This window comes from Ochlerotatus camptorhynchus, unplaced genomic scaffold, assembly GCF_037179485.1.
Source record: "Ochlerotatus camptorhynchus isolate MF236.1 unplaced genomic scaffold, CSIRO-AGI_Acam_v1.1 ptg000274l, whole genome shotgun sequence".
NCBI lineage: Eukaryota > Metazoa > Arthropoda > Insecta > Diptera > Culicidae > Ochlerotatus > Ochlerotatus camptorhynchus.
Window position 1 is genome coordinate 964,937 of NW_027040763.1, and position 25,046 is coordinate 989,982.

Genomic DNA, 25,046 nt, shown 5'->3' on the forward strand with positions numbered 1-25,046 from the left:
TCGTTGGATATCTTAAAAATCCGCTGAACTGCTCGGACTTTAAAATACGTTCTCTGAACCTTCCGAGTTAACCAAATTTTACAGTTTTTTTCTTATCTGAATATTCTCCATTCATATTCAGGCTATTCAGGCAAAAATAAATAAGATATAGATCCTAAGTATTTATTGTAACTGAAATAAATAAATCTTGATTTAAAAAATCCCTCGAGAATACTCTTAGAATTCCTTCTACTCCTACTCCTTCTAAAATTATCTTAGTAATATAAATAATCACCGTGAAATTTCGCTTGAAATTTTCTCCATATATTTTTGACGTAGAACTACGTTTTAGTCGACTATACTGGCCATAATCGCATATCAGTCCCATATGGATAGGAAATCAAGCAAAGATGGGACTGATATGCGATTATGGGTAGTATACTGGGGTACATATAAAAAAATATGTGTGGTGAAATAGTGTTCGGTTTTGAAAGCTTGTAACTTTGTCATTTGGAGATTACATTAAATTCCAAATACGCCAATCGATAAGATATTACTTAACGAATCTGCTAAAATAAATACTTTTCCAATTTTTAATCGAAAAAACTTTGAAAAATGCACATATGATAATTTTATCACTGTTTTCATGAACTAAACGTTTTTCCCAAACCCAGTCATCATAAACGAATACCACTTGGTTGCACATCATTCTGCTTGAACCTGAAAAGATATAAAACAGCGCTGCTTTCCTGACTCTGCTCATAGACTGTTGAGCAGTACAGTCGACGTTTCTTCTCTCGCTCTCTTCGTTCGTTCGATTGCGTTGTTCCGTTTTTTTTTAACTCTCTTGAAATATTCCTCATGATTTTTTTAATTCTCTTGAAGCTTAGAGATGTTCGGAAAAGCTAAGCCATCTTTAGAAAAGTTCAAGGGAACCTTAGAATGACTCAAGGCATTAATCTCAGAGAAGACTAGAGGAACACAACATAAGTTTAGTGAACGTCGAAGAAATTCAGGAAACACTAGATTTGTCTAGGGAACTTTTAAAAAACATAGGAATCTTCAGAGAAGTCAAAGAGAATTTCAGAGAAGCCCGAGGAAACTTTTTGAGAAGCCAAGACGATCTTTTAAGAACTTTCTGGTACTTCAGAGAACTTCTAAAATAAAGAAGAATAGTTTGAAGAAGCTCTGCGAACTTCAGCTAAGCTCAAGAAATTTCAGAATAGCCTACCCGAGCAGGAACGAATATTTCGATACCTTAAATTGGTATGGATGAGCCTGACATAAGAGGTAAAATACCAAAAAATAATTCCAAAATAATGTTCCCACAATATCATTCCAATATCAAATTAAGAAAATGCAATTCCAAAAGGTACTCTTTTGGTATCCAAATATAAATTTTCGTTATTTAAAAAGTATTTTGCATGAAAATTTCTTTGGTATTTTACTTCTTATGCAGTGTTTAAAACATTCAGGTTAAATGATTTATTTTCATATGAATATGACTGCCTGGTGAGAGTGAACGATTTACTGACAGCAGAGCACTCAGTCAGCATGTTTATTCTTCCGTGATGGTACCCAATCCTTGTTTTAAATAACTGAGCGTACATTTTCTATGGAAAAATGCCTCAATTACAAATGCATGTGTGAGTGAAGGCAAGCGGTGTGAGTCGCCTGTTTGGCTCTTTCATTGCCACGTCCTTTACCGTATGGTACATACGGTCTGAATAGAGCAATGAATTGAATAGAGCAGTGCTTTCACACTCAACCTAAGCAGTCAATAATTTTACGCTCTGCTCTTATGTCTTGCTGGTCAACACCAATATTTGGTATTAAGAACAGAATTAGTTATTAATAACTTATTTTCTCTTACTCGGCATAGATAACCTCAAAATAATCTCAGAGATAGGAATCGATAACGGAAACCTATGTGATGTTTAGGAGATCTCCAAAGAAATCCAGGAAGAGACGCCTGAGCAAACTTTGAAGAAGTTCATGGAAACCTTAGGCAACTTGAGAATACTTCAGAGAAGATGCATTGACTCCGGAAAAAAATCATTAAACCTCAGGAAGATACAGGTTTAAATGTAATTTTATGTGGACCAGAGGGGAAGTGCACAAGTTTTTACACTTCTTAAAATTTGAACCAGTCATGACTTCTTTTTTTTTCTTCGGATTTCATGCTTTATTGTGCATCGCATATTAGCTTATTGCGTGCACTCAACTTAGCGTTCTAGATGCACTTTCATAGTCATTAATTGAGAGCTTTTGATGCCCGTACCATTTTTGCATTAAAATAATAATTGTGTGGCAATCATACCCAGGAAAGTCGAGAAAATTCCTAGATCGGACCGAGAATCGATCCCAGCCGCCTCCAGCATGGTCTTGCTTTGTAGCTGTGCCTTTACCGACTGAGCTAAGAGAGGTCCAGCCATGTGATATGTGATTTAAATGAGATAGTGCTTCCATTGCGTATATGGGATTGTGGCACAATTGGTGCATATTCCATAACTGGAACATGTGCCCTTTTAACTTTCTAAATAGTTATTATTTCATTTTAATGCAGAGGGAAAAGTCGGGCAAAGTGAATCTTTTTCACCCAACCTTTAAAATTCGATTCATCTCATCTCTTGACAACGGAAAAGTGTAGAACTTTTTGTCTTTTTCAAAGCCATACCCAACAAACAACTTGTGCTGATTAAAGGCTGAATAAGCATATGTTTGTTTTAATTAGCTCTTATTCTACTTCGAATGTTTGTTGAGTAGCAACTTTGTATACCGTAAATTCAATTACATGCAAGAATAAATTGTATAATGTGGATATTTTCTCAGGTTTAAAACAACTCGGTCCTTGTATCTGACTGATGTTTGAGTTTCGTTTACTCAAATTCGCATAAAACTTAGGTCATTGATAGACAGAGTAAATGTGAGTGACATTTACTCATATTTAAGTAAAATGTTACTCAGTCTATGAGTGACCTACGGTGTTTTTGTGAATTTGAGCAAACGCCCAACAAACAATGGAAACAGAATAAGAGCTTATTTCAGGTAGAAATGTGCTTTTTTCTGCTAAAAAATAGCTTATTCAGCCTTTAATCAGCTCAAATTGTTTGATGGCTGGAACTCAAATATGTGTCCAGACTCATCGATCGTGAAGATCAGACCTATCGCATTTCATTCACCAGATCTTAAATCAATAGAAAAGTGACGAATAAATTTATTTGCCGAGAATTTTACAAAATGCTTTGACTTACCTACCAAGTAACATCATTTGGAATCGACCTCTGATGACATTGACGATGGAGTGTGGCGTTCGAGATCCAGTTGGGATGCCACCAGGCATTAATTATATATCGCAGGCATTGGATAGTGAAGACCTACAGCTTTTGAGTGTTCTCTGATGGTAGGCACCTGGTTTCGGTGGTGTATAGCTGAACAGTTGGAGTTGAAAATCTGGATTTTGGTGCGTTGACTAATCTGATTTGATTTGCTTTATTAAGCTCGTAAGGGCAGCCCTAGTCTTTTTGATTATTGGTCCCGCCGTTTTACGTTATCTGGCTGCCAAGATATTGGAAAATTTCAACTTTCTCCACTGCTTGCCTTACTACTGTCAAATTTTAAGGGTTATCCGTGTCACTCAACGATTTGGTTTTGTTGAATATCATTCAATTAATATATAGCTCTGAATTGATACACTGCAAGCAGCACTGCATATTATAGATAAAACAGTAATGTTTCCCATAGATTCGTCTAATTTATCCTCAGTCACCGTTCTTGCTTTTTAGTTTACAATACCTTTAACTAGACTTGTCATTCCTAACGAAAGCTTCCATCTTCGTCCTCATCTAAATACTCCATTCAAAGCCATCTCCTAACCTCAAACTCAACAAACACATGTCACAAAGAACTGGACCAAATACGAGACACAACCGAACCCATTCACCCGAAATTTCCACCGGCAAGAAAGATGATTTATCGATGGCCATAAACCGGGCAAAGGGAGCACCAGCATAACACAATCAGCACAGAGCCAGCAAAAAATCCAAAGTCTATGTCCTACATGCAAGCTTTTTCGCTACCTTTGCCTTCGGTCCGTCTCTACATGTTCGTCGTTGTCATCGTAGCTTACATATTCATTCCATACATAATGCCTTACTGATTCATGTTCCCGAAAGAAAGAAAAAATCCCCATTCAAAACGACGAGATCACATCTAACGGTCCAATGCTTCTTTTTACCGATGTCCAATGTCCCCCCATTCCAGGTTGGCTACCGATCCGGCCTGCGCGCTAGTCAGAGCATATCCGATCTAAGTCACTCGATGAGTCCCGCCGGCGGTGGCGCCGGTATCGGTCGAATGCAGAGGATAGGTAAGTTTTTCACGGACACGAGCCCAAGGTTCGTTTTCTATTTTTTTCCTAGAACTACACAGTTTGATTTGACCACAAACAATACACAGTTGTAAACACCAGCTTCCTATTCTGCCAGAATATTCGCTGCTGGTGGTGGTGGTGGTGGATTCTTGTTTTCTCTCCCTTAAAACGCTATTTTCCACAACCCGCTTTATAACGATTTCACCCGAAAAGCTTTTTGGTTTTGGTTTCCAACTTTCACAGTACTTGTAGATAACCTGGTTTAGGACTAACCCGCTCTGTAGCCAACGTCAGTTAGACGATAGTACGACACGCGCTGATCACATTGTGTACACAAGAATATCTCCGTGCTAGTGTTTCGAACAGGAAAAGTTCCATGCAAACATGACGACATCATACACTGCCATTGATTTTTTTTTCAACAGAAACATTCTATATTTCACTCCTCCCCACATACCACCAAAGAACGAAAGCGTTTAAATCGCTTTGTTTTCTCTACTTTTATCCTCATGCTGCTCGATCGCGCAATCTTCGGGTTGTAACGGTAAATCAAAAATTAATTCACCCTAGGTGACCCATATTACCATCGTAATCATCCTCCACCTCCAGTGCCAAGTAGTCACCATAATTATTTGAACTGTGCAGCCTCCCGGTCCCGTCTTGTTCAGAACTGCGCTATGATCAATCAATTCCAACAAGAACTCCCACCGTATCCAAAGAACCTCGGAATCTACTCCAAACCGGACGACGGAGATGAAAGCAGTGAGGAGGAAAACACGCTGGTTCGACCGGACAAACTAGAGCTTCCAGAACTTCCGCCGGTGCCGGCGGATAAACTCCGGAAACATCCGGGAATATTGAAGAACTACAAATCTTGTCCGGTATCTCCCGTTCACGAAGAACAGGAGTGGAGTATTATATCCTCTGTCAATCAGGACGCAGAATCAGGTCCGTCGAACGAAGGAACTGCCCGCCGTTCTCATCGGCAGGGCCGCCATTCTATGTACTACGAAGATGCCAAATCGATTCTGGATATGATCCATTCGGATACGGAGAAGATGATCCAGGAAATCACCAGCAAGTACGGTGATCTGGACGACCTGGAACCTCCTAAACCTTCTCAGGAACCACAACCCGCGATCTCAGCGGATCGTGGTGAACCCAAACGGTTGGAAAGAGTTAACAAAGCGCTGGAAGGCCTAAAGAACACCGCTCGGAAAGAGCGACATGAACATGGATTCCTCTCCGAGGATGACCCCAATTTTAGCTCCGATTCGTTAGAAGACTGTAGTCTAGATTTAGACGTGGGTAAGACTGAACACGGTAGAAGTAAACGAAATATGTGTGCCAAACATCAGAAACCTTCTCGACCGATGGGCTCACTGCCAAAACGATCCGTTTCGGATTACTTTATCTATGATAGCTTCCAACCGGCACCGTACCGCAATGTATCGCTCTCCGACATACTGGACGAGGATAAGCGAACTGCTGACAACCGCTTCCTAGAGACTCAGCGTCACTCCAGTGCTAGCTTTTTCCTTGGGCAGCAGTACCCGGACCGGAAAAGCCAGGAGAGCATCCTATCGGACGACTTCGGCAGCGGCGGAGTCAGCTACTGCAACAGCATGGAGAGTATCCTCTCGGATGACTCCGAATGCAAATCTGCTCCATTGGAAGTGCTCTTCGAACGGATCAAACGCGAACGCAACTACAGCAGTAACTACGAGTACAAACTTGAAGCCGGTTGCAACTCAAAGTCCTACGGATCAAGTCCGAACGCCGGTAGTGGATTCGATTACTTCATGCAGGGTGACTATTTCAATCAGGATACTCCGGAAAGTTACGCCCTCGAAAACATTGAAGCCAGCCGACGGATTGCCGAAACTCGATCACCTCAGCACAAACGCCAGGGCATTCCCGGTATGCCGACTTCGATCAGCTACCCTCGGTTTATATCAAGTTCAGCAATGGCTGCCTCCTGCATTGCTGAACAAGACTCAGAGGAAGACTTTATTCCTTCGTTGACTTCAAAAGCCGCCCAGTACGGAGGAGCAACCGTGAAAAGCCTTAGTAAGGACTTTGCCAATCAGCGGAAGCAAATGAACTCCAATCCGCTGTACAACTGCGAAGGTAATGAACTATTTGTTCGGAAGACGGTAAACGCGACGAACCAGGTTACCCGATCCGACATCTTCGGTACCGAGTCGTCCGTGTACGTGATGAAGAAGTCGTGTAGTTTTGAAATCGAAATGGGTGGTCGGAGGATTGCAAGGAATTCAAAAAAATTCGAGCAGAATTTGCAGCGTTTCGAGCAGGAACGGCAACAGTCGGACCGATATCAGCCTGGTGGGACGTTGGAGATGGATTATGTTCCGCATAAACCACCGGTAGCTCACCGACGATCGTCCAGCATGAAGGGTCGCGGTAGGGTGCGGTCCAAGGAAAAGTTCAACACCATCATCGGACAGATTGCGGCTTCGGGGTTCGAAGACAACAAGCTACGGGATTTTGTGAACAAAGACTACATGCCAAAGGATCTGTGCGTGCCGGGTTCTTCTCGAGGTAAGAATAAAGACGGGAGTGAGGAGAAGTCATTTGAAATCTACGTCGCCGAGAAGGGAGTATGCGAAGACGATAACATGGATAGTTTGGAACTACTGTCCAAGCAGGATTTGCGCAGCAGAGACCACTCCGTAGACTCGCTGGATAGTACTCATCAAGCACACCAGGAAGGCAAAGAACCCCCGGTTAAGGGTAGAACCGAATTGGAAAAGTTAATCGACTTCAGTCTGATGTCATCGGCTGAATACAGCAAATTCCTGGACATCGAAAAGAAGATCGACATCATCAACAAGCTGGTTGAGATGGAGGAGCGTAAACTGGAGCAGGGACGGCAGGCGAAGGAAAGCCGAATGAAACCGTTCGAGTGCGATTCTCGCCAGAAAGGCTACGTCAAGAGTTTGACCGAGAACTTCGACAAGCTGGCTAAGGACGCGCAGGAGGAGTTGGAAAACGAGAAGAGCTGGCACATGGCCGTACGGGCCAAGATGAAGCGGAACTTCAGCTTGCCGGACGTGCTGGAGGGAGCGAAGTTTCAGTCGTTCGATTTTGACGATGTCTTCAAGCAGAAGGACGAGGATGAACTGTCGGAAAAGGACGAGCACTCGCTGGGATATGTGGATGGTGAAGGTGTGAGAATGATGTAATTTTTTACTTGTACAGTTACTCCATATTGGTGTTTTCTATATGGAGATGCGTTCTATGATTTCATCTTTGTTCCATTTCATATTTTTGGTGGAATGTTCGTGAATGTGTTTTTTTTTTCTCTTTTGTTACAAGTTATCTTCTATTTCCGTAAATTCTGAGCAAGGATCGCGCGCAGATCGGAAGAAATGTTGCATGGAAGTCTTTTGTTTTAGGTTCGCTTATTCATCATCTCAATGTTGCCTATTTATGTTTATGGTAGAGAATTTTGCGTAGAAGCTTGCACTGTTGCTACTGTAGTTTGAGTTCTGTAATTGACCGTCACTGTTAATGTAGCGTAGGAATTGTGATTTTCTTAGAAATTCATATTCGGTTTTGAGCTTATGTTTATTTTAGTCAAGTTTGTAGTGTTTACCTGTATTACATTTGCGCCTAGCTAGGAACATCTTATTCAATCATTACCTAACTTTTAACAAATTTGCTAATCGACAATACTAAAATGCCAGTTGAGATTCATACTCTTTAGTCTGGTTGAATGATTATGAGTTGGCATTCAAAAGACTCTTTTAGTCCTGACTAAGATTAAAGGAAATATCAATAAATTTGTTGATGACTTTAAGGACATTCAACAGAGCATTCATAGATTTTTGTACTGGATAGTTAGGTAAAGATGCCTACAATTAGATCGAAGACAACACATCCAGAAGACTGGCATCTCTTTCAGAATTTAGGAGATAAAAACAATACTGCTGTGCTTTAGGAAAGTAGAACGACCACAAAGTAAAATAAGCAAATTTAACTCTTCGAGACGAGGAGACAATACGGGGGCGAAAACGAACCACTTTTCTGTCAAACGCGAACCAGCTCGTGATTGGCTGATTTGTAGTGCGTAAGATAGAGATAGAGATAGATATAGATGGAAATAGAAATAGAGATAAAAGAGTAAGAAGCCAGTTGTCTCCTCTTCCTCTTAGGCTTGTACCTTTGACTGGTAGATGGTGAAGTTGTGTCTGTTTCTTAGCAGGAAGAGGCCAGTTTTTTTTTTGTGATTATGTTGTCATCGATGAGGTTCTAATAAATGCCCGCCCTTGTTAGAAATAGTTAATCATGCATTCAACCACATAATTCGACCATCAAGTAGTAAGTTCATAACTGTAAAAATCCTCCGCAAGATGGTGCTAGGAGAAAAGTTGGCTTCGGCAATACCCTAACCTATTATCGTCAGGGGGGTAAACAACGTCCTTGAGAGCTCAATTTTGGCATGTAGATACATTGTGCTTCAGAGCAACTATTGACCAAATTTGAGTACTCTAGGACTTTGTTTACCCCCTGACGATAATAGGTTAAAATATTGCCGAAGCCAACTTTTCCCCTAATGCTTTTTTATATTTGAAAGAAATAGTTCTTTCCCTGTCATTCGATAAATCATTAGTTAACTTATGTTTCAAAAGAAAATCACAATGTCTCTACAATGCTTCTATCGCTCTAACGAAGACCTATAGTGTCTACACCAACTCTGAGATACCATCTTCAGCTGTATAAAAAATGCTTTCAGCTACTCATCAGCTGTCATTCCCGAGCAACGAACTCGTAATTTCCCATCAACCAACGTAAATGTTCTAGTTTCGCAATTCATCTTAATAGTCATTCCTGTAGACAACTTTTTAGCGTGCATCCAGTTCCAGCCAGAAACTAGATTGATACTCAGTAGCATTCTTTCACAGTAGTAGTAATTGCCTGTTGTAACTAAATGTTCCAAAAAATCATTCCTTCTATACACTGATAAATTCGAACTGACACTCAACTGATAATGTTCTAAAACTAAACCGATTTCTCTTTCAACCATTTTTTTTTTCTCTTCCAAAACAAAAATCTCTCTCAAATCCAAATCAAATGATGATGATGATGATGATGAAATTCCAAAAATACCGAAAACCCTACGTGAATTATTGATTATTGACAATATGCTCCATCCTCTTCCTCCCAAACCTCTTCGTTTTTTTCCGTGTGTAGGCGGTAATCCCCGAAGCTTAATCTCTGCGCAAGATAGTGATGAGTCAACGATTAGACGTGCTTGCTCGCTTAGTGATTTGAGTATGGGAAAAGGTAAAACCATAGATGAAGAAATTTTGATTTTTCTCCTATCTTTTTCGAAGAAAGTAAAGAATTAAGCCATTTTTAGTTTGTAAGAATTGCCTTATTAAGTTTAAGTTACTTTTACCGGTCTCACAGTATAACAGTTGGCTTTGAGTTTTGTTTTTTTTTCAATAGTTATTCAATCAAAAAATAATCAAAACAGATTTCAAGTTAAATTTTTCATTGACAAAAACCGTTTTTTGAGTGTTTTGATTGATTCTAATCCGGTTAGCTTATGATTGGCTTAATTTTACGATTGGAAGTATACTTTGGAGCGCTTTGCTAATCTTCGTCTGCATTTTGACAGCCACTAATTACAAACCAGTGCCTAGCAGTCGTGGTATAATCCAGCAACGGACTGCCCCGAAGCGAAGCACATCATCGGTTGGCAAAGGTGGTGCTTCCCTGGCGTCCGGTATGGGAGTGCGGAGCGTGTCCGTTGGAATGTTGAATCAAGCGGTAAGTTCTTTCTTTGAAATTGAAGATCTATGATTATTTTTAATTCACAATCATTTTACAGAGCGACTCGGAACCCGAACCGACAACCCGGGGAGGGCTCTTGAAACCGACCATCAGTTCCCAGAACAAAATGAATGGAACCAACAGCGTAGGACTAGGAGGAGGTGGTGGAAAGTACGTGAACCCCCGCAGTGCAGCTGGTATCATCAATCGACGGAAGGGATTGCAGAGCGCCTACAGTAGTGGTATGGCATCGAATAATAACAATTCAAGTCGAAAGTTTAACCTTCCGAGTTTCTAATTTGCAGTGAACATCGCGTCGGCCGCCCAGGATGAATCCAGCTCGGAAGAATCGCCCACCAGTACGGTAAGTACGGTGATGACCAAGCCGGCAGTTCCGCCCCGACCACGAAGCATCGCCCTAGAGCACAAACGGATAGCGAACGTGAATGCCAGTCTGAATGCGAAGAAAGCCCCCAGCACCAACATGGAGATGGAGACTATGATCAAGGATGGCGATTTGGATAATGCCGACTGTAATTTAACTTATATTCTAGAAATTGTTTACATTTTCTAACGAAAACCTCCTTCACCTCGTAGTAACCAACCAACTGTGCTCTAACATCATCAACCAATTGGTACAAACGACGACGTCGGTGATTCAGCTGCACCAGCGGCTAAAGTCCAACGATGAATCCGGTGGCGGAAGCGGAAGGAACAATTCACTCATGATCAAGGAACTGGAGAATGCGGTCATCATGACGCAGAACATGCTGACGAAAGTTACGAACAGGTGGGTTCGCTTGTTTACGAGTTTTAGTAGGGGATGAACAATTACCTGACGCATAGTTCCGCAATATTTACGTTCATTATGTCTATAAACCACGTAGCATTTTGTCTGATTGTAGACGAAAATCGTCCGTTCTTGGTATTTCTTTATCAGGACGTCGTCTTGGGGCAATCAGGTTTTTCTCAATTCTTTTACCTATTATCGTCAGGTGGCAAATGTAGTGCTTGAGTGCTCATTTTTTGTACAAGGATACCATCAATGAATCAGTCTCCGCTCATGCCCCACTTTAGTAAAAAAAAATGGCTATTTTTCGGATCTCTTGCAATAGGTAAATCAATTTGTATAGACATACTTACACGTTAAAAACCATTAACACTCATTGGTTATTATAATTTTTTGCTGAAATAAGTCCTATTGCTGAGAAAAACGTCTTTTTCAGTTGCATGATCGATTATGCCCCTCCTCCTATCTATAGAATACTGTGTCTTTTATCAAACCAAACGTTTGGTTTCGAATAAGTATACATTTAGTATAGCATTAATTCTAGATCAACAATTGAAATAGGCGGAACAACCAAACGTAAACAATGGCTTTAAACGCAAATTTCTCGAAAATCTAAATACATCCACGCAATATAACACCAGCATCTGAAAGAGGACACTTCCTTTATCGAATGGCTTTGTTGATTTGCGTGGTTGTATTTTGAATCTCGAGAAATTTACGTTTAAAGCCATTGTTTACGTTTGGTTGTTCCGCCTATTTCAATTGTTGGTCTAGAATTGACAATTAGGGGGATTCAGTTATTCAACTTCAACATCATTGTAAGGCGTCGAACCGTATGCATTTTCAAATGCTTGTTAAACATTAATTTGAATTTCCTACCTCGAGTTTAATGACCTTCTCCAACATCCCGACCATTAGATGGTGACGCATTTCCTCTGACTGCATTCATGTTTGTAGATTAGCATTGTAGTCCCTCCAACATGAATAATTATGCTATAGAACTGCTTGCTATGCCCCGCCCCCATCAGCAAAGAATCCGGGATATAATAATTGAGGCGCGGCATAGCAAGCCATTCCATAGCATTATTCTCCAAGTAGGAGGGACTTACAATGCTAATCTAAAAGCATGAACAGAGGTACCGTCTTTTTTTTTAACTCTTTATTTGTTTCAAATTCAAAATAAATTACATTTCATTTTAACCTAGGTGCTCCAGTTACTGCAGTAACGTACCAGCCTTAATTGTTATGATATATATCTAAATGTTTTTACATTGTTCATGTCTTGGCAATTCAGTATTTTAAACAGGTTTTTTTTAACCTGCATGTCAGTATAACAATTGATATCTTAAAACTAAAAACTAAAACTAATCTTATCTAAGTATAAAGGGAATTAATCGTTGCAATTGAGGATTGCAACGACTTTTGCCTGAAATTATTAATTATTTTGTTGGACATTTGTTCTAAAGTCTCAACATTCGAAATTCTATGTACTTCGGTAGTACTGTACCAGGGAGGCAACTTCAAAATCATTTTCAGAATTTTGTTCTGAATCCTTTGAAGTGTTTTTTTTCTGGTAGTGCAGCAACTAGACCATATTGGCACAGCGTAAAGCATGGCCGGTCTAAAAACTTGTTTAAATATTAGAAGTTTATTCGTCAGGCAAAGTTTGGATTTCCTGTTTATAAGAGGATACAAACATTTAATATATTTGTTACATTTAGCTTGAATGCCCTCAATGTGATCTTTAAAAGTTAATTTTTGGTCAAGTATTAATCCAAGATATTTCACTTGGTTTGACCAGGAAATTGGAACTCCGTTCATAGTGACTATGTGACTACTACTAGGTTTCAAAAAGGAAGCTCTAGGCTTATGTGGAAATATTATAAGTTGAGTTTTGGAAGCGTTGGGAGAAATCTTCCATTTTTGTAAATAAGAAGAGAAAATGTCTAAACTTTTCTGCAGTCTGCTGCAAATAACACGAAGACTTCTTCCTTTAGCTGAAATGCCTGTGTCATCAGCGAACAAAGATTTGTGGCAACCCTGAGGCAAATCAGGGAGGTCCGAAGTGAAAATGTTATACAATATAGGCCCAAGAATGCTACCCTGAGGAACTCCTGCCCTAACAGGTAGTCGATTAGATTTGGAATTTTGATAATTTACTTGAAGAGTTCTGTCAGTTAAATAATTTTGAACTAATTTCATAATATAAAGTGGAAAATTAAACTTTTTCAATTTAGCAATCAAACCTTCATGCCAAACACTGTCGAATGCTTTTTCTATGTCTAGAAGAGCAACTCCAGTTGAGTGGCCTTCCGATTTGTTTGAACGAATTAAATTGGTAACTCTTAAGAGTTGATGAGTAGTTGAATGCCCATGGTGAAATCCAAACTGCTCATCTGCAAAAATTGAGTTCGTATTAATGTGAAGCATAATTCTATTTAAAATTATCTTTTCAAAAAGTTTACTTATTGAAGAAAGCAAACTTATTGGAAGGTAGCTAGAAGCTTCAGCTGGATTTTTATCCGGCTTCAAAATTGGAACAACTTTTGCATTTTTCCATTTATCAGGAAAGTATGCCAAATGGAAACATCTGTTAAATAATTTTACCAAGAAAGACAAGGTATTCTCTGGGAGTTTTTTGATAATAGAAATAGAAAATTCCATCATCACCTGGAGCTTTCATATTTTGAAACTTTTTAGTTATAGACCTTACTTCGTCCAAATCAGTCCCCCAGGAATCATCAAAAATATTTTCCCGAGAGAAAATATTCAGAAAATCCCGAGCAACCTGATTCTCAATAGGACTAGTAAGACCCAAACTGAAATTATGGGAACTCTCGAATTGCTTAGCAAGTTTCTGAGCTTTTTCCAAATTTGTGATCAAAATTTTACCACCTTCTTTAAGTATTCCAGCGCTTAAAGAAGGTGGTAAAATTTTGATCACAAATTGAGGTTTTGAGGTTTTTTCAAAATTTTTGTGAGTTTCCAAAAGGGTTTGGAACTCGGGTCTAATTTAGAAATATTATTTTCAAAAGTTTTGTTCCTCAGGGCAGAGAATCGCTTTTTAATTTGTTTTTTGCAAATCCCGCCAGATAACTTTCATGGCAGGATCGCGTGTTCTTTGAAATTGTCTCCTACGGACATTTTTTAAGACGGATCAAGAGCTGAAGATCGTCGTCTTTTATAATTGAATCAAAATACTACTGCTTCAACTATAGAAGTAGTCAGAGATTCAAGAGCATAATTAATTTCATCTTTGGTTTGCAAAGGAATGTTTGGATCGAAGTTATATTCCTTAAATGTTCGATACTGCTCCCAATCATCTCTATGGTAATTGAAAGTAGAGCTGTTGGGATTATAAATTATTTCTTGGGATATTTTAAAAGTTACTGGAAGGTGATCAGAACCGAAGTCAGCATGGGTAACCAATTGGCTACAAAGTTGACATGAATCAGTTAAGACCAAATCAATAGTGGAGGGATTTCTTGCAGAAGAAAAGCATGTTGGGCTGTTTGGATATTGAATAGTGTAATAACCTGCAGAACAATCATCAAACAGAATATTACCATTGGAATTGTTTTGAGCATTATTCCATGAGCGGTGTTTTGCATTAAAATCACCAATAATGAAGAATTTAGACCTATGACGGGTAAGTTTCTGGAGGTCACCCTTGAGAAAATTCTTTTTCTCGATCGAGCATTCCAATTTACAATATTTAATGCTTTAAAATCCATTACTGAATTTTAAGGTCATGACAATATTATTTGCAAATTTTACTCCAGTTTGAATAGCATCAAACATGGAGTTAGATTTAAGCATATCAGAAATCATGTCAATTAATGAATTCTGTAAAAATTCCATTTTGGGGGCAGTAATGCTTCCTAAGTCAAAATTGTCAAAATTTCCGTTAGAACGTTGGTTAGTATTTTGATTTCTACCCGCTGCAATAGCAGCATAGGTAGCTCCATTAACTCGCTGAACATTGTTAGCAGCGAGGGGAGTAGGTACAGATGAAACATTTGAAGCAGGGGTGATATTTGTACCTACGGGTACGAATGTAGAATTTGTTCCTCGCTGACCGTTGTTAACAGCAGAGGAATTTGTACCTGGTCGGAAACGTGGAGCGTTTCCTACCTGACGGTTAGAACGAGATTGTAGGATCGCTTTGCGAGTCTTACATTCCCAAAAATTGGATTTGTGGTTTTCACCACAATTTGAACATTTAAATTTCTTAGGATCTTCCTTCACAGGACAGTCGTCCTTTGCGTGAGAGGAATCACCACAATTCATGCATTTGGCTGGCATGTAGCAATTTTTAGTTCCGTTACCCCATCCCTGGCACTTACGGCACTGAGTGAGGTTTTGGAAATTTCCTCCAGTCTTCCTGAAGTGTTCCCACTTCACTCGGACATGGAGCATAAGGCTAGCTTTTTCTAAGGCCTTTAGGTTGTTTAGTTCACTAGACTTGAAGTGAACTAAATAAAAATCATTAGAAATCCCGTTGCGTGAATCGCCAGGACGGGATTTCATTTTCATTTTGATTACTTGGAGTGGCACAACTCCAAGTAATTTTGCCAGTTCATCTTTGATCTGATCCAGGGATTCACCGCTGGGCAGTCCTTTCATGACAACCTTGAACACACGTTCAGTTTTGGTGTCGTAAGTAAAAAATTTGTGCTTCTTCTCAGTAAGATACTTGAGAAGACATTTAAATCCGTCCAAGGTTTCAGCCAATACACGGCATTCACCCCGGCGTCCAATTTGTAGTGAAAACTTAACTTTCACGAAATTCAAAAGTTCCATGCGAAGAGAATGGAAATCGGTAGTGGTTATCACAATAGGGGGAATCTTTTACTTCTTGGCATTAAGCCGGGAAAGTTTACTAGAATTTTTCTTGTATGATGGATCATTCTCATCATCCGTGAGCAAATCAAATTGATTATTCAAATTAATTTCATCCGAAGGGGGGTCAAGAGTTTGCCCCTTTCTTTTGCGTTTAGGCGCCATGGCGGCAGTAAATTTTTATCCAAATCGACTTCCAAGCAGATTACTATAAGAATCTGAAGGATCGAAGAGGAATTTTCCAAATCGATATCCAAGAAGGATTACCTCGGGTAGGGTCCAAACAAGGATCGAAGAGGAATAAGGGTTGAACAAGGTAGAAATTTTTTACAGGTTGAGCACTGAAAAGTGCTGTTTAAATTTGTTGTAGCTTTAGGTAGTAGTAACACTTCCTTCAGCAAAAAGCAAATAGATCCGCACGGCAAGAGAGCACGATGCGGACTGATAGAGGTACCGTCTGATAATTTCAGTGCTTGGTACTGAAATCTGTAATCTGTGATAGGGAAATCACTTTTTTCCCATCACAGAAACATCCCGTTTTCTTTTGCAAAATAATGGATATGCGTTGATAAAACACCCGAGATACTCGCGATCAATAACGAAGAAATTTTGCATAAAATAGGTGCAAACATGTGCAACCCGTTTTTTGTGTGCTTTTTTTTGCGTTTTGAAGCTCTACCTACCAAGCCCTACCTTAACTACCTTGAAAATTTACTCAAAACCCTTTACAAGATTTTATTAGAATATTCTCATGCATTTCCTTTGGAATCATTTCCCTTCATAGGTATTATCGCTATACGTTTGAGATTCTCTCCCAGCGCAGTTTTATAACTTTACAGGCACAGATAAACAGACATAACGCTCGCAAGTTGTTCATCGAATAAGCATTTAACGGACAATTTAAAAGTATCGTAGTTCGTAGTGCCGCCACCTGTGGCGCGCATAGTCGTTTGACGTTTACACACTACAGCCATCTGTTCAGCGTACTACCCACCACAGTGTACTCAACAGATGGCGGTAATGTTTAAGCGACGATGTTTTACAATGAGAAATATTCCATGTGTTATGTCTGTTTGTCTGTGCTAGAACTGTGATGGAGTGGTACGAAGCAAATCAAGTGAATATTGTACCAAAAACCGGAAATCCGCCATTATTGTGTCCGGATTATTGTGGATACAGACTTTATTACCAATCCGAGGGCGGCGGATTTGACTCTCGGTCTGATCAAGTCTGATCTTTCGGCTTAGAAACTTTATCGACTTCATGCATTCATGCATAGGAAACTCTCAATTAATCACATCGTCTGGCAATTTTCACAGAGATGGCGCTGTTTCGCTGGTAGGAAGTGATAAAAATCCCCATATAGAAATTAACAGAAGCAGGAATAATTCGCTTTCGGTGCATATTTAGATAAAAAAAAAGTGAACGACAACTTAAATAAATTAGTCAGGGACTCTGTCGTTCAGTTTTTTCCCGGAAATTATTGTTAAATAAGCTACAAATAAATAAAATGATTTTTCCCCATACAGTTTTACCTGCTTTACTATCAGTACCCAGAGAGCCAAAAAATTCCAAAAGCCAAAAAGAGAGAAAATTTGCCCTCACGACCTCAATCTCTCAACACGTCATGTATTTTGATGACACTCGATTTGTGATTTCCCTTTCACAGATTACAAAATAGGCGAATCCAATAGGAACTAAGCGATCGTTTCAGCCTCTGGTGGTGAATAAGGGAACCATCAAAAGAGTGATGAGGGCTGAAATTTTCGCCGTGAAGCATACGAAGAGGAAAATGTTTTTACCTTTTCTGATTAATTTATCCATCACAGGTGTTTGTAATCATCATCCACATGGAATATTTTGTTTCCTGTATCGATTTTGCAGTGATCCGGCTGGTTCTTCAACATATTCTTGTTAAGAAAGTGAAGATTTATAAAACTATCCCAGCGGTTATGATCTTTCGGATTTTTGATGTGGTGTTATTTGAGCTGTAAATCCGTTCATACATGTGAAAAATACTAAAATAAGACCCCTACCGATGAAAATATGCAAGATACGCATAACAATATGCATTAGTTTGAAATGTAAAAAATGTAATTTCGATGTAAACAAACGGTTTGGATTACGTTTCCTCTCATAATCGCTTAGCGCACTCTACATTGGTGGTGCCTTTTTTATACAGGGAGGAATCTGCTCCCAGACACCTGAGAAGATAACTCAGGGTGTGAGTATGGGAGATGTAGCGCTCCCGACCCACTAAACCTTATCCTGTGCTCTAGGCTATGGCGCATCACTAAGTGTTGTGTCAGATGTGACACTCGCTACTGCACAGTGAGCAGCTGTGCAGGGCATTCCTCTTGTTGATCGCTGTTAGTTGTTCGCCTGAGTTCTAGAGCAGACGTGATAGCCAGCCAACTGTCCAGGGCCAAACAGGACAGATGTGACCGCTTACCAGCTGCGTGTGCTAAGCACTCTAAGAACCCGGTGTCACTCCTGCCTTTGCACAACGAGGGTTTGTGCAGGGTTTATCAACCTCCTGGGATGAGCTGGATGGGGTTCCAACGTCCTTACTCTGCGGTAGTTCGTTTAGCCGCAATATCTCTTCCTTGGGTTCGATAATTAACGTTTCCAGGGCACACCACGAGGAAGCGAACTACTTCATGCCCCTCATTGGTGGTGCCTAGAAACAGCCTATAGAGTGCCTAACACTACAAAACATGTCTGGTACCTCTATATATGCATTTAGATTAACATTCGTAGTCCCTCCTTTTTTACATACTTTGCACAAAAGATACTTTCTGCTCCGCCCCCATTCATAAAAATCGGTGGGAAATTCTGTGAGGGGTGAGCTATTTTGTGTGCAGAATGTGTAAAAAAGGAGGGACTTCAGATATTATTCTAAATACATATATAGAGGTACCAGACATGTTTTGTACTGCAGTGTCCTCTGTGTACAATTAACGGAAAAGAGATTGTGTGTTGTTTCCGATAGATGTCACCGCAAACAATAGCAGTGACATCGGATGGAACATGAAAGCAGAAGCTTGACAAAATGAATAATTAATACCTGTGGAAGTGCTGCAAAGAATGCTAAGTTGAGAGCCGTGGTAGATTATTGTGTTGTAAAATTCGTATCAAATTAACCTCATCTTCGCTTTTCAGGAACATCGGTGGCGACAGCATCAACCTTAACAACAGCACCAGTATGTACGAAAAATGCAACGACATTCTGAATCAGGTGCAGAAGCACGTGAACAACAACGGCTGAATTTCGGCAAAAGTAACAGCAGCAGCAGCAGCAACAGCAATATCTACGACTCGTAACTGCCCAGGATACACTCTTCTAAAATATCACACTAACTGTGTAACATTCTTCCAACAACATTTTTCCCGTTTATTCGTACATTTTTCCAGTCTAGGTCTAGGTTTAAGAACAAGGAACAATGAAAGTTACAAGTGTCGTGTGGTTGTTTGTCCGAAATTGTGAATGTGATTTTAGATTCTTTTCAAGCAGGATTCCCGGAGGATAGAACAGACAATTAATCAGATCAGCTTTAAACAAACCCACAGAAAGCTGCATGTGTGAATTGTGAAACTTTAATAAACACTCAAGCGCTGAAAGTTTTCTTAACAAGGGAAATCAAAGGAATTGGGTGTGATTACGAGAACAAATATGCTGTTGAAAAAATTAAACGTTGCGTCCAGTTTAGTTGATAGTTGATTAGGTTTTATCCAGTTTCTTAGGAACAATAACGATTAGATTAGGTTGCGGTTTTTCCTCAATAGTTGAGAGGAAAATTCTGTTCGATGAAGGAAGACAAAAAGCCATATCTAGATTTGTTAGTTGAACGTTGAGTAGAATCCTTCTTTTCCGTTATGCCGTTATCAGAGATGATATAGGTCAATGTCGTTTTTAGCGCGCTTTCAGCTTTTTTAATCTAAATTATTAACGATTACTAGTTAGTAGGGAGTACAGTTATTTTAGTTACATTAGGTTTATTAATTCTAGTGGGGACGGAATGGGTTGCAGAGTTGAAGCAAGGCCATGTCCATTTTTCTGACGGCCAAAGGGTCCACCCGATTTTGGATGGGAATCGTTTAGCTTGAGGATGTTCCCTTTTTACAAGTTAATGAAATTAATGTTTGAACATACTAGCTGTACAGTGTAGGTTCTAATCTATTGGAAAACAACTCGTTTAACAAGTTTCTAGTACTTTTGAATGGTAACATATGGAATAACCACTTAATACTTATTAAATCATATTGATTTATCCTACTAATTAATAGGCAAAGTTTTAAGAGCAACCAGAACAGGATATACACTCTTTCCGATACCTACTCGAAATCCAGCATGTCTTTCTGTGTTTTGTTTCCATTCAGAGCCAATAATTTTATTTAGAAAATATGAAAATCAGTTTTTTTATTTCTAAAAAAAATATTGCAATGTTCTAAACAAAATCACAGAAACCTCAGAAGAAAATCAATTCTACAAAACAAGGTTCAACACAGTCAAAAAAAAAACAGTGATTTCATCATAGATACAAACTTTGCTTTCCACCACTCACCTCAAAGTTCATCGTAACACTTTGTATACTCACCTTAAATAATGTTGAAACATTGGAAACAGAATGGAAGTAAGACACTCACCACAAAACTACCTTGTCATGCAGCAAACTAACTAACTAAACTAATAATCGGTAAGCAAGGCAAACAAACAATCGAAGGCTATTAATAACAAACAAACAAACATCTTTGACAACAAAGCAACAAATCAACCTTACTTAGCTTTTAAACTGTTAAGCTTTAGTTAACCTTTTCAGAGAAGCACTAGTAGAGCGAACATCATTGAAAATTAACACAACAAACAAAAACTAAAACTTAAGAAATGAGACAGAACAACGCTTATGAATCCATTCAAATGGACTTACTATAGGAGGTAAACCGGTGGAATTGGTGAGGAATTTATCCCGAACATATGCCAACACACAACAAGTGAAGAAGCCACGCACGTAAAAGTTGATGATGGATTTTGAAACATGTAGAATTATTTCCTCTTTTTTGTACGATCATAGTAGGAGGTAAACGTGGGAAGGCAGCGAAATGCAACTTACACTACTATTAAACTACTCTCAACACAATGCATTGGAAGAAACTAATTCGAGGGAAACGAGAAGAAGAAGAAAATATATTTAAAAAGTCATATTTTAAAAACCAAATAAAACCGTAGGCGTTTGTTCTTTTTCCCTGCTTTGAGTCTCTAGTTAACAGATGCTTCCATACAATAACCAATTCTAACACCCAATTTGCTTTCTTTTCTGTACAAACACTAGAGCGCTGCTTGGTACGAGGGGCACATCTCTGCTTCCCAAGTGTTGCTAGGCTTAGGAGGGCAGATGATCGTGAAGAAGAAGAAGATGAAGCTGATGGGCTTGGCAGAAACCGTATTCCTTCTTTAGATGGGGCTTGGTGTTTAGAGAAGTGCAATGCAGTGTGCCGTGGTCGAACGGATTTGAGCGGAGGTGAGTTACAACTAAGCAAACTAATTTTCCCCTAATATATGCTCGTCTAACGGTAGATTTTATACGGTCCTAAAAGTCATAAGTGAATAAAAGTAAGTTGTTAGGTTGATGAGTAATAAAACTAGTGTAAATAGAGAAGCATAGCGGATCACATTCAACTGATGATAGTGTATATAGCGATAAAATAAAGATCAGCCGTTGTTGTTCAATGATAGGTACTGATTTGATGTCTTCGAAAGTCCATTTGGGGGGTTATCAAATCTCGTAAATTTTATCTAAATTTAACGAAAAGATTGAAGTGGGATGTTTTCACGAAAAATCGACGTGCAGATTTTTTAGAGTGTATGTATATGATTGAATAAAATTAAATGAGGTACCGTGATGTGCCATAATTTCGCACATTGCCTTAATTGGAATATTTTCTAAATTATTATTTTTTTCATACACTAGTAAATAATAGCCCCATAGCACATTATTTTGGAATGTTTAACAAATTGCGCGAAATTACGACATTAGGTGCGTGAAATTATGGTACTTTAAGGTACAATAATTATCTTAAACAGTAGACTCGGAAGTGTGGAATTTGAAATTAAAAACATCAAAAAATGGGTCTGGTACATTTGGCACAAGAACGTTTGGCAAAAGGACATTTAGTATAAAGACGTTTGGCATAAATGACACTTGGCATAACTTGGCCGGGACCAACGGCTTTACTTCCCTTCCGAAGGAAGACGTGACCAAAAATGTTTATGCCTTAGAAAAATCCCAACGACCTCGGACCCATTGGGGTGAGAAAGTAGTCACGCTTAACACTACACCACCGGCGCGGTTCTATAACATTCCCCAGAAAACCATTCCCCAGAACCTCATTCCCCAGAATGCACCAGTCCCCAGAAAAGCATTCCCCAGAATGAACCATTCCCCAGAAAAGTATGCCATGTATTAGATTGACTATTTTTGTTTATTATAGTCACTCCTGGAATCTTCTTTCGCGTATATAAAAAGAAGAGAAAAACTTCTGAATGGATCAAGTGCTTTTCCCTTCTTTGAAAATATAAGAAATGGAAATAATTAATTCTTTTGATATACGATAAAGAAGGGAAATATTCCCTTCTTTTAACATATAAAAGAGAACATAATTAATTCGTTAAATATACGATAAAGAAGGGAATATTCCCTTCTTTTAATATATAAGGAAAATATATAATCAATAGTTTTTCGCAAGGGTTTCGGGGTAATGCCCATTCGGGATAATAACGTGTGGAATAATGTTATAAATTTGTAATCGGTAGTTCAACGTTCCATGCACCGATTTTTTAATCCATCACGAGAAATTCTTCAACTCAGGTCGAACAATTCTTCGATTAGGTTTAACAGTTTTCGACTGGTTGAATTGGATTGCATAATAGATCCTTTGACTTTTTAAATGACGAACGAAGTGCTCGAAAACTTGAAGGTTGTCATTTTTTAAAGAGCTAAATCAGTGCTAACATTTGAAAACGGCACAAAAGCCATTTGTAAACAAATGGTTTGTGGGCCCTTTACTCACTACTTGAAGTACACCCACGCGACTCAAAGCAACATCGGGTAGGGGAAATTTTCCCCTTCCTGACGATGCTGTTGGTTTGCGTGGGCGTTCTTCGGGTAGCGAGTAAAGGGCCCACAAACCATTTGTTTACAAATGGCTTTTGCGCCGTTTTCAAATGTTAGCACTGAAATAATGGTTTGGAATTGATAAATACATAGTACCATAAAAGTAAACATAGTGTATTATCAATACTAAAAAAAAAAGAAAAGTGAAAATTAATAATTTCATCATCTTTTCTGGGGAATGGTACATTCTGGGGAATGTTTTTCTGGGGAATTATATAGAATCCACAGGCGCCGGCACGACCTTTCCATGGAGCTGACGGTTGGCAGTTCCACTTCGGCGTTTATTTTAAGGCTTCCGATTCGTCGTCAAGGTGTCCCTGTACGTTTTGGGCACCGTATGGCGCGTTTCTAGGAAAATTCAACATTTTAGCCAGCTTGGACCACGATGGATTATTTTGCTTTAAATCTTGATTTAAAAATCGAGATCAAAGTCTATGGGTTCGAAAAAAATATCGATGTGCTCAGACAACGAAGCTTTATCAGATGATACCTATATAAAAACCGATAAATTTTACGAAAATAATGTACCCAGTTAAGAATGTTAGACAACATATTGCATAATAAGATTTGACTCAAGACAGATTCTCTCCACTTCCCCTAGGGAATCCGGAACATGTCCGAATGTAGCCAATTTAGTTCTTATGATCCCAAATGGTTATGGCTCTGAATTCTCATGTGATTTGGTTTTTCTGGGTTTGTCCAGGAAAAAATCCCGAATATGAGAAAAGTAAAGATTGAATTCACTCATTCTATTGGTACTACTCCTAGACTGAGTAAAATTTTCGTCAATTTTTCTCATTTTTCGGCAGATTTATGAGGTTTTCCACAGGAAAGCATGAGGCAAATTCATTCCGCTGAGTTTCTGCCCTTTCTGCGATGATGAGTAACCTAAACTCACATTTGGGTTATTTTCATTTGCATTTCTCAGTTCCTAGCTAAATTTAGTCAAACTCAACTCAATTTTGAGTTGTTTTCATCGTCCGTGTACTTCTTTTATCCGAATTGTCAGTTTGAAGCGGCAGATGGCACTGTATCGAAAAGTACATGTCCTTGCTCACGAAACAGATTGTGTGCGATGTTGCTGTGAAGTACTAGATTATCAAACGATAAAAACGACCATTGAGTCGAACTCAAATTTGATTTTCGTTTACTCAAATTCGCAATAAGTAAAATTTTCCTCGATTTTCCTAAAATATCTGTTTGATTGGAAATTGATGAAAATTTTAACTAGCACGACGAATGCGAACGACTCAAATTTGAGTTAAGTTTACTCATAAATCACATAAAGTGCAGGAACTCAACGATGAGTAACTTGACCTCATGTTTTTCCAGTTTTTTTCCAGGAAGAATTCGAAGTTTAATGGAACTTCCTGGAGACGCTGGAAGAAACTTCCTAAGGTAGATTAGAAGAAACTTCTGGATAATGTTGGATGTTAGAGGGTTTACGAAATAGTCGAAAGAAACTTCAAGGAGAAGTTGAAGAAAAATCTGGAAGAAAGAGTTCTGGGGGATGTTACCACAATATTCCCCGAGGTTACGTTTTATAATGAATCTGTAATTTTCATGATATTCATAAAACGTCCCTGAAAACCCGCAGTGTCCCTGAAGTTAGATTAGATTAGATTTCATTATTAAAGAAACTTTCAGCCGTAGTCTCCGTTTCGTCTCTGGAAAAGAATTTATGAAAATACAATTAATCCAAATTCATTTTCTTCATTCATTTTCTTCCTTATTTTTGCTGCTCGTCTTTATTGGTGAGTTCGGAACTGACAATTCGTCTTCTATGCCTTCCATTGAATTTTCATTTCCTGCTGATCCATCATTCTGGTAACCCTGGTTCGTAACATTTCGTTTCGCATTGTTGTGTTTTTGTTTCGTTGACAACCTTCGTTTTGAATGTTTCGAAACATTCCTGACATGCACTTCAGCCGGCGCCGGTGGTGTAGTGGTAAGCGTGACTGCTTTCTAACACCCCGATGGGTCTGGGTTCAATCCCACCCGAGGTCGGTGGGATTTTTCTGAGGCATAAAAATCTCTGGTCACGTCTTCCTTCGGAAGGGAAGTAAAGCCGTTGGTCCCGGCCCATGTG

General features: G+C 39.1%; 1 protein-coding gene across 1 annotated transcript in view; it reads left to right on the plus strand.

Annotated features, from left to right (window-relative positions):
• The window catches only part of Wdr62 (WD repeat domain 62), a 107,731-nt gene extending 86,526 nt beyond the window's left edge, over positions 1 to 21,205 (plus strand). The window contains exons 8-15 of the mRNA XM_065227643.1: positions 4,243 to 4,348; positions 4,922 to 7,540; positions 9,569 to 9,661; positions 9,999 to 10,150; positions 10,212 to 10,395; positions 10,459 to 10,686; positions 10,751 to 10,943; positions 18,948 to 21,205. Coding sequence (XP_065083715.1) covers positions 4,243 to 4,348; positions 4,922 to 7,540; positions 9,569 to 9,661; positions 9,999 to 10,150; positions 10,212 to 10,395; positions 10,459 to 10,686; positions 10,751 to 10,943; positions 18,948 to 19,053 — 3,681 coding nt within the window. The 3' untranslated portion in view covers positions 19,054 to 21,205. The remainder of the gene's footprint in view (positions 1 to 4,242; positions 4,349 to 4,921; positions 7,541 to 9,568; positions 9,662 to 9,998; positions 10,151 to 10,211; positions 10,396 to 10,458; positions 10,687 to 10,750; positions 10,944 to 18,947) is intronic.
• The last annotated feature ends 3,841 nt before the right edge of the window (positions 21,206 to 25,046 follow it).